Source organism: Mixophyes fleayi, chromosome 9 (genome assembly GCF_038048845.1).
Source record: "Mixophyes fleayi isolate aMixFle1 chromosome 9, aMixFle1.hap1, whole genome shotgun sequence".
In the NCBI taxonomy this organism is placed as follows: domain Eukaryota; kingdom Metazoa; phylum Chordata; class Amphibia; order Anura; family Limnodynastidae; genus Mixophyes; species Mixophyes fleayi.
In genome coordinates, this window is record NC_134410.1 from 25,818,437 (window position 1) to 25,830,752 (window position 12,316).

General features: G+C 40.1%; 1 protein-coding gene across 7 annotated transcripts in view; it reads right to left on the bottom strand.

The window, feature by feature from the left end:
- Positions 1–4,393: 4,393 nt before the first annotated feature.
- The window catches only part of LOC142102285 (estrogen-related receptor gamma-like), a 42,213-nt gene continuing 34,290 nt past the window's right edge, over positions 4,394–12,316 (bottom strand). For all 7 annotated transcript variants that reach the window (XM_075187047.1, XM_075187048.1, XM_075187050.1 and 4 more), the window contains 2 exons: positions 9,491–9,760; positions 4,394–4,987 (listed from right to left, as the gene is read on the bottom strand). In XM_075187047.1, the coding sequence (XP_075043148.1) occupies positions 4,743–4,987; positions 9,491–9,760 (515 nt within the window). In that variant the 3' untranslated portion in view covers positions 4,394–4,742. The remainder of the gene's footprint in view (positions 4,988–9,490; positions 9,761–12,316) is intronic.

Sequence of the window (12,316 nt, forward strand, 5' to 3'; positions counted from 1 at the left end):
ATTCATTTTGCCGATTTTTATTCTCTCCAATTCAGTTATTTATTTGTCTTAGTCATTTGCAACTTCTCAAATCCCTATCAAATCTCACAATGTTTACTAAAGTGTTTACCGTACTATCCTTCCATGGCATTATCTTTAGAATTTATAGAATTTAGAATCTTTACAATTTACTTAACACTCCTGGGGGTAAATTTATCAAGCTGCAGGTTTGAAAAAGTTGAAATGTTACCAATAGCAACCAATCAGATTCTAGTTATCATTACATTCTACAAAATAATAGCTAGAATCTGATTGGTTGCTATAGGCAACAACACCGCTTTTTTTAAACCCGCAGCTTGATAAATTTACCCCATGGATTTCCACTTCACCCACAGGTCAAGGGCTGGAAGCAGACAAAGAGATGTTTGGTCTCCTCTTACCACTATTTCACATTCACATTGATTTTGTTTTGTTTCTGATTTATTTGAAAGCTCTTTCCCTCTCTCAGGCCACCGCCTGATCTTCTGCATTTGCTTCTCAACCACCTGACTCTACCAAGCCTCCTAATCCCAACAGAAATCTCAGTTCTAATAATTTGTAAAAACTTTCTGCAGCAACCACTTTCCCCAATTTCTGCACCCTCCTGTCCTCATCTGGCAGTAGCACATCGTAGTCACCCCCTAGCAACAGCCCTTGGTCAAGTGACTCCATCTACTTTTTCTTCTTTGATTTATTAAAATTTCTAAAAAAGGAAAGGTGGAGGCATTGCGAATAGTAACCAATCAGATTCTAGTTATCATATAGTTAGTACATTCTAGAAAATGATAGCTGGAATCTGATTGGCTGCTATGGACAACATTTCCATCTTGCCCTTTTAGAAGTTTTTAGTAAAACTCCACCTAGATCTTTAAAGCTAGGAGTGTCCCTGCCAGGGCCGGATTAACCCGAGGTCTAACTGGGCTATAGCCCAGGGGCCTCGGGCATCCAGGGGGCCCTTCAAACTCCTCAGCAGCATTATTGATCGGTCGGGGGCGGGGGCGCCCCCGGCCCGATCGATGCTGCTGAGTACTGTCAGTGCAGTCCTCCGTCTCGGCGCGCTGTAGTCTGCTTACTGAGGATATCTCGCGAGAGTTCATGAACTCTCGTGAGATCTCCTGAGTAAGGAGCTTACAGCGCGCCGGGACGGAGGACTGCACTGACAGGTAAGTGCTTGGGGGGGTCCTCGCGGGGGGTGGGGGGCGGCGGACGGCTCACATTGGGGGCCTCGCGGGGAATGGAGGGCCCCTTAGCCCAGGGGCCTCCATTCCCTTAATCCGGCCCTGGTCCCTGCACAAGTGGCAAAGATTCATTTGAAATATGATTTTTATATAAAGCTCACATTGAAAAAAATATGTTAATATGGTCACATACGCAGCCAGAGAGGCAAGTAACTGGATCACCGTACCCCTGTGGACAAATTGGAGATTTTGCCAATCGGCAAGTAGCCAGATTACTTCTGCCGTCAATGGGGCCTACCTGATGACCGCACACAGAGGTCAATATAGGTCGTCATCTGGTAGCATTTACCAACATGATTTGATAGGATCCTTAGGGCTAGATTTACTAAACTGCGGGTTTGGAAAAGTGGAGATGTTGCCTATAGCAACCAATCAGATTCTAGCTGTCATTTATTTAGTACATTCTACAAAATGACAGCTAGAATCTGATTGGTTGCTATAGGCAACATCTCCACTTTTTCAAACCCGCAGTTTACTAAAATATACCCCTTAATGTGCATTATGATTGTTTTGGGGAAACACAAGTGGTGATATCAGGACAATTGCTCTATGCACAGTATTGCATCTACTGTCATTTATGTTGTATCTGTTGTTCTGTATATACGAATAGTGGTACAGTAGAAATTTTCTTTTGTGTGCATGCTGGATCTAATTAAGTATTAGTATAATCATTCTGTGTATATACACAAACACGCACAGTGCCACTTCTCTAGTTCTTTATCATGGATATAATTATCCACACATGTTGCTATGCAAGAATTGACAAATGCACAGTACAACTCCTTTTCTTGCACATGCTTGGTGCAATTCCTTATTCTGTATATGTGGGGAACCAAGTGTACCAAGCAGACAGTAACACTACTCTCCTATATGCTTGATAGCAATTTTATTATCTGCTCTTACTATTTTATTATTTACACTATCGTAGACATAGGCAAACCAAGTGGAGTTTCCTAGTGCCTGGAAACCCCCCTCCAAGCCTGGGGCACTGTATAATTGAGGTGGCTGGACCCTGCCCCCGCTTCACACGGCTCTGCTTGAAAAGGGAGAGCTGCATGCACCTAACAGTAGTGCACGCAGCATTGCCCATGTATATTATGGGGATAGGAAGAGTTGGAGAGCAGCCAAGCACTCTCTAAAATTATAGCTACGTCCCCATGCATGCTGGTCACACCCACTGGTGGCGTGGTGTGGAAACCCCCTTCTACAAATCCTGCGTTTGCCCCTGGTAGAAATGTATTTTGTTGTATCACAATGTAATGGTGGTGGTGTAAACCCAGAAATCGGTCCCCGTGGGTGGCACACATAGAGTGCCCAGTTCGTTGGCGAAGTGTACATGGAGATGGTCTTTAAATGTTGGCAGATATGCAAAACTGTATTACAATGCTATGATCAGTGGCCTGTACTCCGGTATGTTGTGTAAGTGAACGCTGGTGTGCGCATAGATCGTGGTTCTTAGGTATCACTGAGGTTTAATCAGCATTCAGATTTATTCATTAACTCTCAGCCCCACCACCGCTGTGGAATGGAAAATACACTTTTATTATGCAGCTCCACTCACACCAGAGTATCTGATGCTTGCCAGCTCCAGTAATGATTAGCGCCAGGCACTAACGATCTCTACTAATTAACAAACACATCATCTTAATTTGGGGGCTTCGATTTTCTATCAGTTTTCGCACTGATGCTTAACCCTTCGCTGCTCTCCCTCTGCCACAATGTTCCTCTGTTGTAAGGTTCTTTTCCGCACGTAGAAAACAGCGTTCCGGGATAAAAATAAATGGCGCTAGCTTATTCTTAAAGTAGGGATCCAAGGTTTCAATTAAAAAAATAAAGTAAAAAAAATAGGATGTTATAAGGTTTACAGTAGAATTTAAATTTAATTTATTGTATCCACTGGTAGAAGATGATTGTTATACAAGTGATAGATTTTTTTTAATCTTGCTGTGTAGAGAAATTGTAAAGTGGGGGGTGGTCTTGAAAGCAGTGGGGAATTTCAAGTAATCTATTTAAAATATTTAAAAAAACAATGTTTATTTGCAAACATTATTATTTTTTTTGGTAGAAGATTGGAATTAATAAATGTTACCATTTTGGGCATATTGAATATGATTGAACATGACATTCTGTAAAATTTGGGAAAAACGAATGAATCGGTTTCACTGTGGATAGTAGCCCTTGTGATTTTCAGCAGGTCAGGTTAGGCCAGTCTGGAAACTGTGCAACATTTAAATAAGGCAGGGTAATCTAGGGTGATGTTTTCTTTAAGATGTGTTAGTCTGGGAAATAATGTACAGTCCAGAGCAATTCAACAATTGCCCCATTAATATAATCTAGAAATTATTACACAAAAAATGTCCTTTTCCTAAAACTACTTGAGGATGAATAATTTGGTTTATAATAAAAATCTTTTTAGCATTGTATATGATCTCTAATCTGTAGTCCTAGGGGCATATTTACTAAACTGCAGGTTTGAAAACATGGAGATGTTGCCTATAGCAACCACTCAGATTCTAGCTTTCATTTCATATTTACTGCAAAATGACATCTAGAATCTGCTTGGTTGCTATAGGCAACATCTCCACTTTTTCAAACGTGCAGTTTAATAAATATACCCCCTAGTATCTAGAAATCTAAGAAACTCAGATCTAACAAGAAAAATTCATAAATGAAATTCAAGTCAAGTTGTGTGGTGGAACCCTGTGAGATCCTTGTTCTGTTCTCCTACAATAGCTCATGAATTAGTTTTGGAGTAAGATGTAACTGGTTCAGGCTTGTTGCAGATCCTTCTCCCGTGGTCACCTGAGGAAGGGACGGAGCACTCGAAATATTGAACACTATTATTGTACACTTGCTGTTTTGGAAGAAAATGACTGATATTGGAGAATTTTCGTTTTCATCTGAATGAGTGGTGACTTCTTGGTTATTTTTGGTTGTGAGGAACTGCCTATACCTCAGAGACATAACCGATGAGATCTGGTTGTCTGGTGGAAGTGATGTCTCTTCCTATGTAGGACAATAGAGCTAAAACGTATGGTTCTACAAGGAACATTGTTTAGATACGTTGTATAACCTACATTAGTGGATGTTTTCACAAACAATGAGCAGTTGTAGATTTAAAAACAAGCAAAAACACATTACAGTTTTCATTATTGTTATATTTGGGTGGTAGCACCTGAAATCCATCCTTCATGAGACACAATCTGCTTTTTGAAGGTTGACAGCACTAAAAGTATGTTACATCTCAAATCTATATACAGATGAATGGAAATGCGTGTGATCTACTGTTCTTACGCCCCAACAGCAAATCTTCCAGTATGACAACCGGTCTAGTATAGAGTCTGACTACAGTAACCCAAATGTTCATGTTAGTCTACTGAAAGTTGCAAATCTTTCCTTTAGTTTAAATGGAAGCTGCTATGTGGTGTCCAGACATTTTAGTGTTCATGGCTCAATCCAAGCTTTTTCCCGGTGGCTCCAGAGCAGTTACATTTTGGCTTCCAGCATTTCCAAAAACAGTTTGTGCATTGGGATTCTCCCTTCCAGCCGGATCTGGCAGAAGGTGCGGACGGCTTCGTTTGCAGTCTGGCGAAGTAGCGGCAAGGTCATGAGCAGTTTGCCGGAGCGGTGGGGGTCCTCAGCGTGGTGCTCTCTCTCGTAGTCCTGCAGGGCCTCGTGAAGACGGTCTTGTAGGCTCAGAACAGATTCCGCATTCTCAATGCTGCTGGAGTCTGTACAAGAGAAAGCAGCTAGTTTAACAATCAGGGTGGAGGTACCTTCTCAAATTCGTATTCTCCCAATTAATTGGCACTTTCTTGCTTACGCCAACTTAAATATTGTTTTCTTTCAATCTAATGTTTACTATAACTACAGAAAATTGACAAATCTGGATTCAAGTAGGACAAGTTCTCCTTTATACTACTTTATACACAGCCATAGTCAAAGTCGAAATTTAGAAGTGTCGGTATGGAAATTTTAAATAAATGGAGGTTGATAGTGTTACAATGAAGGCAGTAGGAGAAGTGGCAGTATGTCATACCACCGTATACCAGTCCAATTTCACCACTGATCCATCAATGATCCATGCAAGCTGACCAAATAAAAGATTTTTATACCAAATCTAATGCAGTTTCCACCCTGAAGGATTCATTAAGTATCTGCTGTTCAGTGTAACCTTGTACAATGGATTTTTTTCCCCCCAAGTGTAGTCATCAACACTTGACTCACTTACAGCATTAACCAATTAAAATAATACATTTTTACTTTCTAGATATTGAACTTCTAACTCTTCCCCTCTGCGATATAAAACAAACCCCAGTTTATGTTAAAATCATACATCTTTTGCTATTAAATTCCTATTACCTTCTAATTATTTGTTCCTTCATTTTTACTCCCAATTTTCACCTAGTAAATAGGAGGGGTCTGCCGACTTAAAAACCATTAGACATTCACTAATCAATACCACTGATGGGTTATGCAATTATAGAGTGATCAACCTTGTGGTTGTAGACCTTGTGGTTGATATTCAGATTTATGTGTCATTGTTGCGCTAGTTGACAAATTATACCCAAAAATAGTTTGCACATGACTGCGCACAATGTAAGAATAATATTGTATTTTAGACTATTGCAAACTAATGTAATCCCTCTCTCCAAACAGCAACACAACTGCACAGACACTAGGGCAGAATCCTATTTGTTTTATTATGCTAATAGGATTTTAATTGCAAAAAAGGCACAGATATAACATATTTCTGTTTAAAACTATGGTAAAGGATACAAATATTCCATGAGTGAAGGAAGGGATAAGCTGCTGGTGTATTAATAAAAAGGAATATTGTTTTATAATTGCCTGACCTGATCTGTAGCTCAAATCTCTATGATCACAAGCTGAAAATCAAAAGTTACAAAAAGGTGTTTGCAGCCATATAAAGCACTGACACAAATCTAAATTAAGCAAATCCATTTGGTGAATGGATCGCTCGAGGCTTCAAAGCATTTGCTTACTCTGCGAGGAGAGGACATCCCCCCTCCTCTCCTGCTCTCTTTTGTTCCGATCCATCCCACACACAAAACACCTCAGGACATTATTGATTGGCCGTGCCAGACTCCAAGAGACGGCCATCGATAACGCAGAGCTGTCTATTTGTAAAAGCCTGTGACAGCTGTCGGTGGAAATATATGGGGGCTCAAGCATAACAGATCAAGAAGGGATTGGATGAGATAGGCCAGAGTGGTGAAGGAACTGTGAAGCCATATTGGTGGTCAGGTGACCTAGGCTCTTCAGAGGCCAATCCACCAATCATGGCTCCCTCTGAGTACTTTTCCCCCCTTGGGGGAGTGGCTTCACTGCACATATGCAAACTACAGCAGGGGGCTCTGCAGAGCCCATCACCAGCCCAGTATCCACCAAACAATTTATTTTAAAAAAAAAAGTCAAATTAAGGGCATTAGTTGCAGGGCCCTATACTTTGGTACCAAAATACATAGTTCAGAAGATTGCAGACAGCTTTGAAAGCAAGTATTGCTATGCATATTTACTGATGGGACTATGGTCTAGAGATGGTGATGAGGGCATGTGTTTATCCGCTACAGTGCCATCCATAATGGGAGACTATTTGCACCCTCTATTGTGCTGTATGTGATTATTGCTATTTATGTCACAGAACTACCGATAAAGATACCGCCTGGTGTTACTGGCATACTTACCAGCTACACCATCCAGCCACATGGCACAAATGTAAATTAAAATGCCTTGTGTAAAACAGATATTTATATTGATTCCTGAAATCTCTTCGCCTGGGTTAGCAGCAAAGCTGTGTGTGACATATTAGTTTTCTATGAATTAATCAGCAGACTCGTTTAACGTGAGCTTTGTAAGATTCGGACGTGTATCCTGTTTAAGGCTTGATTAGAGCCGAACACACTTTTTTATTTTTAGATCTAATTTGCAGGGAAGGTCAGGAATGGTGGTCTCTGTATTATTCCACATTAATCAGATATTTCCTGTACTAAGCCTAGGGTTGCAGAGTTACATGGACTCACTCTATTCACGTTGCTTTATTTCTTACTTTACATATCAATAATTATTTATTATAAACATGTAACCATCGGCTCCATTACGTTGGGATAATAACAAAGTATTTATCTTACACAGATAGGAAGCATTAGAGCAGAGGTGCTCAAACCCAGTCCCCAAGGGCCACCAACAGGTCATGATTTCTGGATTTCTGTCTGTAGAAACAGGTGGGATAATTGCTGATCCAGAAAAACAAATTAACTCACCTGTGCATGATTAAAGTAATCCAGAAAATATAAACTGTTGGTAGCTCTTGAGGACTACATTAGAGGATGGAAATGGCGAAGCACAAGAAACGTAAATGGTCACATTTAGACTGGGCTGGGAACTCTGTGTCTTTCATACATGTCAGACAATCCGAATGCTTGGGAGAGTGACAGGACACCAGCTCCATTGAAGGGCGACGAAAGACACTATTTCTATATACAAAGGCTGTATATTACTGACCAGAATCACATACATGAAAAAACTGAATGGTTTATCGAAATATGTCCATGGTGTTCTCTGTCACTACCCTGCTGCAGATTACCAAGTTAGGAGGAAGGTACTTCTATTACTAGAGTAAGCAGAGAGTGACTGACATCCGGGCAGACTTGCGATTAGGTGGATTCCACAGAGGCAGTATAAGTGCATGGCATTCTCTGCATTTTCAACTGTATTAGATCCATTTAGGACATGGTGCTAAAGAAATGAGAGAAGCTTCATCTGTCTGTAGATTGGAGGGTAATTATTTTTACTTTTTAACAGAGCTGCAGTAGAGTGTCAGAGAAACACTGAGCAATGTACTTTACATGAATGTATTACATCTGAAACCATCACTATTGGGGTTTAATGGTCCTCAAGTCCACATCAAGCAAGCACTGAACACCTCACCAGTTATAAAGCCATTCACCACTTATACCCTTAATAGACATAACTATCCCCCAAGTCAAAGGCCAAAACAACCGAATCATCCCCTGTCTTACCTAAGGCTTTATTTGCATTTTGTGAAACCCTGTAAATTCCACAGTTGCATGGTCAGTGTAGTCTGTATGCGGCATTAAGTTCACCAATGTCTGGAATTGTGCAGGAGGGGTGCAGACACATTCTTCCACAATAACTGACACCTGGTTTAAGGTGGTAGAAAACGGTCTCTCAGGTGTCGTTCCAGAATATTCCATAAATGCTTCATTGGGTCAGATCTGGTGACTAAGAAAGCCATGATGACCTATGGATAACGTCCGTGTCATGCTCATCAAACCGATGGGCAACCAACCACATGTGCTATGTGGATGGGGGCACTGTTAGCCTGGAAGACACCCCTCCAATCAGGACCGAAATAGTGCAACATGGGATGGAGATGATCACTTGGGACCATAAAGTAGTGATCAGTTTTCCTTAGAACATTTTTCTTTCGCGCCACAGTTTGAAATTTGCCGTCATATGATCTGCAGTTGATTCCTTGTTTGTCTTGCACTTCAATTTAATAAATGGATATCACAATCCGTGAATATGTGCTCCACCTATGGATGGCTCCTGCCAAAAGCACTCAAACAATCATCCATCTTTCAAAGCCACTGAGGACTCTTCTTCCCGCCATGCTAGTTGTATAGAATATATATATTATAGCCAACCAGGGCAGTTCAGCATTTTTACTGACAATGCTGGGATGTTATTTGCTTCATTAACACATGAGTGCTTGCTATCAAGATGTTTGGTGTCCAAATTTTACCCAGGTGTTTCCATATTGTTTGTCCCCCACCTATAGTAATAACATTAGAGTGATTGATGTACAGTAAACTCCATATGATATAATCCCTCGATGTGGCATCTGTACTTAGTAGTCTTCTGTAGGTCACAGTTCCTACACTAAGGGGTATATTTACTAAACTGCGGGTTTGAAAAAGTGGAGATGTTGCCTATAGCAACCAATCAGATTCTAGTTATCATTTATTTAGTGCATTCTACAAAATGACAGCTAGAATCTGATTGGTTGCTATAGGCAACATCTCTACTTTTCAAACCTGCAGTTTAGTAAATATATCCCTAAGCCATAGAGGGAATCCAGAACCTTGCTTGCTACTTTAACAGTGGAATAGGAAGATAAGTGGGCAACAATAACTACTATAAATTTGTTGTGTCGGGCAGGAGACAGAGACTGATATGATGGTCAGTACCTGAGTTGGCGAGAGCCATGGCTTTCAGAGTGACAAATTCCTCCTTGTCTAACTTTGTCTTTCGGTATTTCCTGATCAGCTGTAGGAGGACAGAATGGAGGTTCAGGAGGCCAGAGCTGCGACACTGTTCTCTACCCAGCAGGAAGTTCTCTGCCACCGCCAGCTCATCGTTTATCTGTAAAGAGCGATAGACGATGCCCAGGACCAATACTTCCATCCATGCACTCTGCAGAAGGCCCATCTGGTCCACCAGGGAGAGGACGGAGAAACCTAATTAAAAGGCACATCCAGAAGAAGACTTAGACCTTTACCATCTAAATCAAACAAACAGTAACAGTTATGGTGAGATCTTATATGAAGTAATAGGAGAACGTTTATGACGGTTATAGGAGGAGATATAGGGAGAGGTGTTATATAGAGTATTAGAAGGAGTTATTGGGAGGGTTCATATAAAATAATAGGAGGATTTTTAGAGAGTGGCTATGTCGAGTATTAGGAGGAGATATAGGAAGGAGTGATATAGAGTAATAAGAGGAGATATGGAGAAAAGGATAAATGGAGTAACAGAGAGACTTGTAAGGAGGGATTGTATTAAAGCGCTACGGAATTTGCTGGCGCTATATAAATAAATGTTGATGATGATGATGATGATTGTATGAAGTAACAGAATGAGTTGAAGTACACAGAGTGATAAGAAGATTATAGTAAGAGACTGTATGAAGCTAAATGGCGGGGTTATGCACAGTAATATGATGATTTACAGGGAGGGATTATATGGAGTAATAGAAGTTATAAAAGTAATAATAGGTATTAGAGCTTGGATTATATAGAATAATGAGAGGAGGTATAAGGAGAGTCCATATGGAATAATAGAAGATATTATAGGGAGGGGTTATACATAGTAATGGCAGAAGTTATATTCTTATTGTTTATCTATATAACATCAATCATATTACACAGCACTGTCTGGAGCATTTGTAAACATTCACATCAGTCCCTGTTATATAAGTTATATAGACTAATAGTAGTATCAGCTGGGAGAGTTTATATAGAATACCAGAAGAAGTTATGGGGATGGTTTATTTGGAACGATAGAAGGAGTTATAGGGAGAGGTTATATGTAGAGTGGGAGTGGTTATGTAGAGTAATAGGAGGAGTTATACATTATTAGATGGAGTGATTGGGGGACTTATAGGGAGAGGTTATATGTAGAGTGGGAGGGGTTATGTAGAGTAATAGGAGGAGTTATACATTATTAGATGGAGTGATTGGAGGAGTTATAGGGAGAGGTTATATGTAGAGTGGGAGGGGTTATGTAGAGTAATAGGAGGAGTTATACATTATTAGATGGAGTGATTGGGGGAGTTATAGGGAGAGGTTATATGTAGAGTGGGAGGGGTTATGTAGAGTAATAGGAGGAGTTATACATTATTAGATGGAGTGATTGGGGGAGTTATAGGGAGAGGTTATATGTAGAGTGGGAGCGGTTATGTAGAGTAATAGGAGGAGTTATACATTATTAGATGGAGTGATTGGGGGAGTTAAAGGGAGAGGTTATATGTAGCAAGGGAGTGGTTATGTAGAGTAATAGGAGGACTTATAAATTATTATATGGAGTGATTGGGGGAGTTATAGGGAGAGGATATATTTTGAAACAAGTATAGGGAGGGGTTATGTAGAGTAATAAGAGGAGTCATAAAGTGTATTATGGAGCAAAAGGAGGAGCTATATGGAATGGGTTACAAGGACTTATATGGGTAGTTACAGAGACTATTTATATGGAGTAATAGGTGAAGTTATAGTGAGGTATTATGTACAGTAACAGGAGGAATTATAAGGTGTTATATGGAGTAATATGAGTTATTGACAAGGTTTATATAGAATAATAGCAATTGTTAAACAGCTTAATAGAATGAGATATGAGGGGGGTTTAATAATGTAATATACACAGTTATAGGAAGTGATTATATGGAGTAACAGGATGAGTTATAGATAGAATACAGATGGAATAATAGGAAGAAGAATGGAGTAATGGGAACATTTATAGGTAGGAATTATATGCAGTAAAAAATAAATACTTTAAAAAATTAATAAAAAATAATTATATACAAATGATAAAAACAAGTCACACATTCTATTATGTATATTTAATGAGCATATTCAGTGTACAGTTATAGGGATATATCTCTGATCAGCAGCAAATTCCACCTTCATCAATAACCTTCACTGCAATCTGGGTGAGTTTTGTTGTGAATGTCAGCAGGAACCCTCTGCCCTGTCACGTACTTCCATTCCTTTCAATTAGCTCCCCTTTGTGGTGTCAGCCTCCATTACCTGCCTCTTTCACAGCGCGGCAATACAATTGTTTCTTTATATATTGAGTGCTCCATTTAATTGGGAAATATTGGAGATTGCTATCACAGGAGGAGGGGACTGTGCGTTGTCACAAATGGTGAAGACACCCTGAATAACTATTAATTTGGAGATGATAATCTGTGTCCTCCTTGGAACCACTCTACAGATGTCAGGGTTGATAGCACAGATCCCGAATTGGAGAGGAATCAACGGCCGCCGCAAGATGTCTTGTTAACCCGATGATCGGAGGACAAGACAGGGCCGGATTCATCACAGCAAGTTGTCCATCCGGTTCTGCTGTTTTATTGCCAAACTGATTTCTTCCTGTAATTCAGGGACCGTCAGAATTCTTGTGACTGCACAATTATTTGCTTTTATCAAATTTTTCTTGTCAAATCTGTCAATTTGTCATTCAATCCCTAACTCCACTGTTTATATTCTTCTGAATAGGGCATACATAGGTGCATGTGC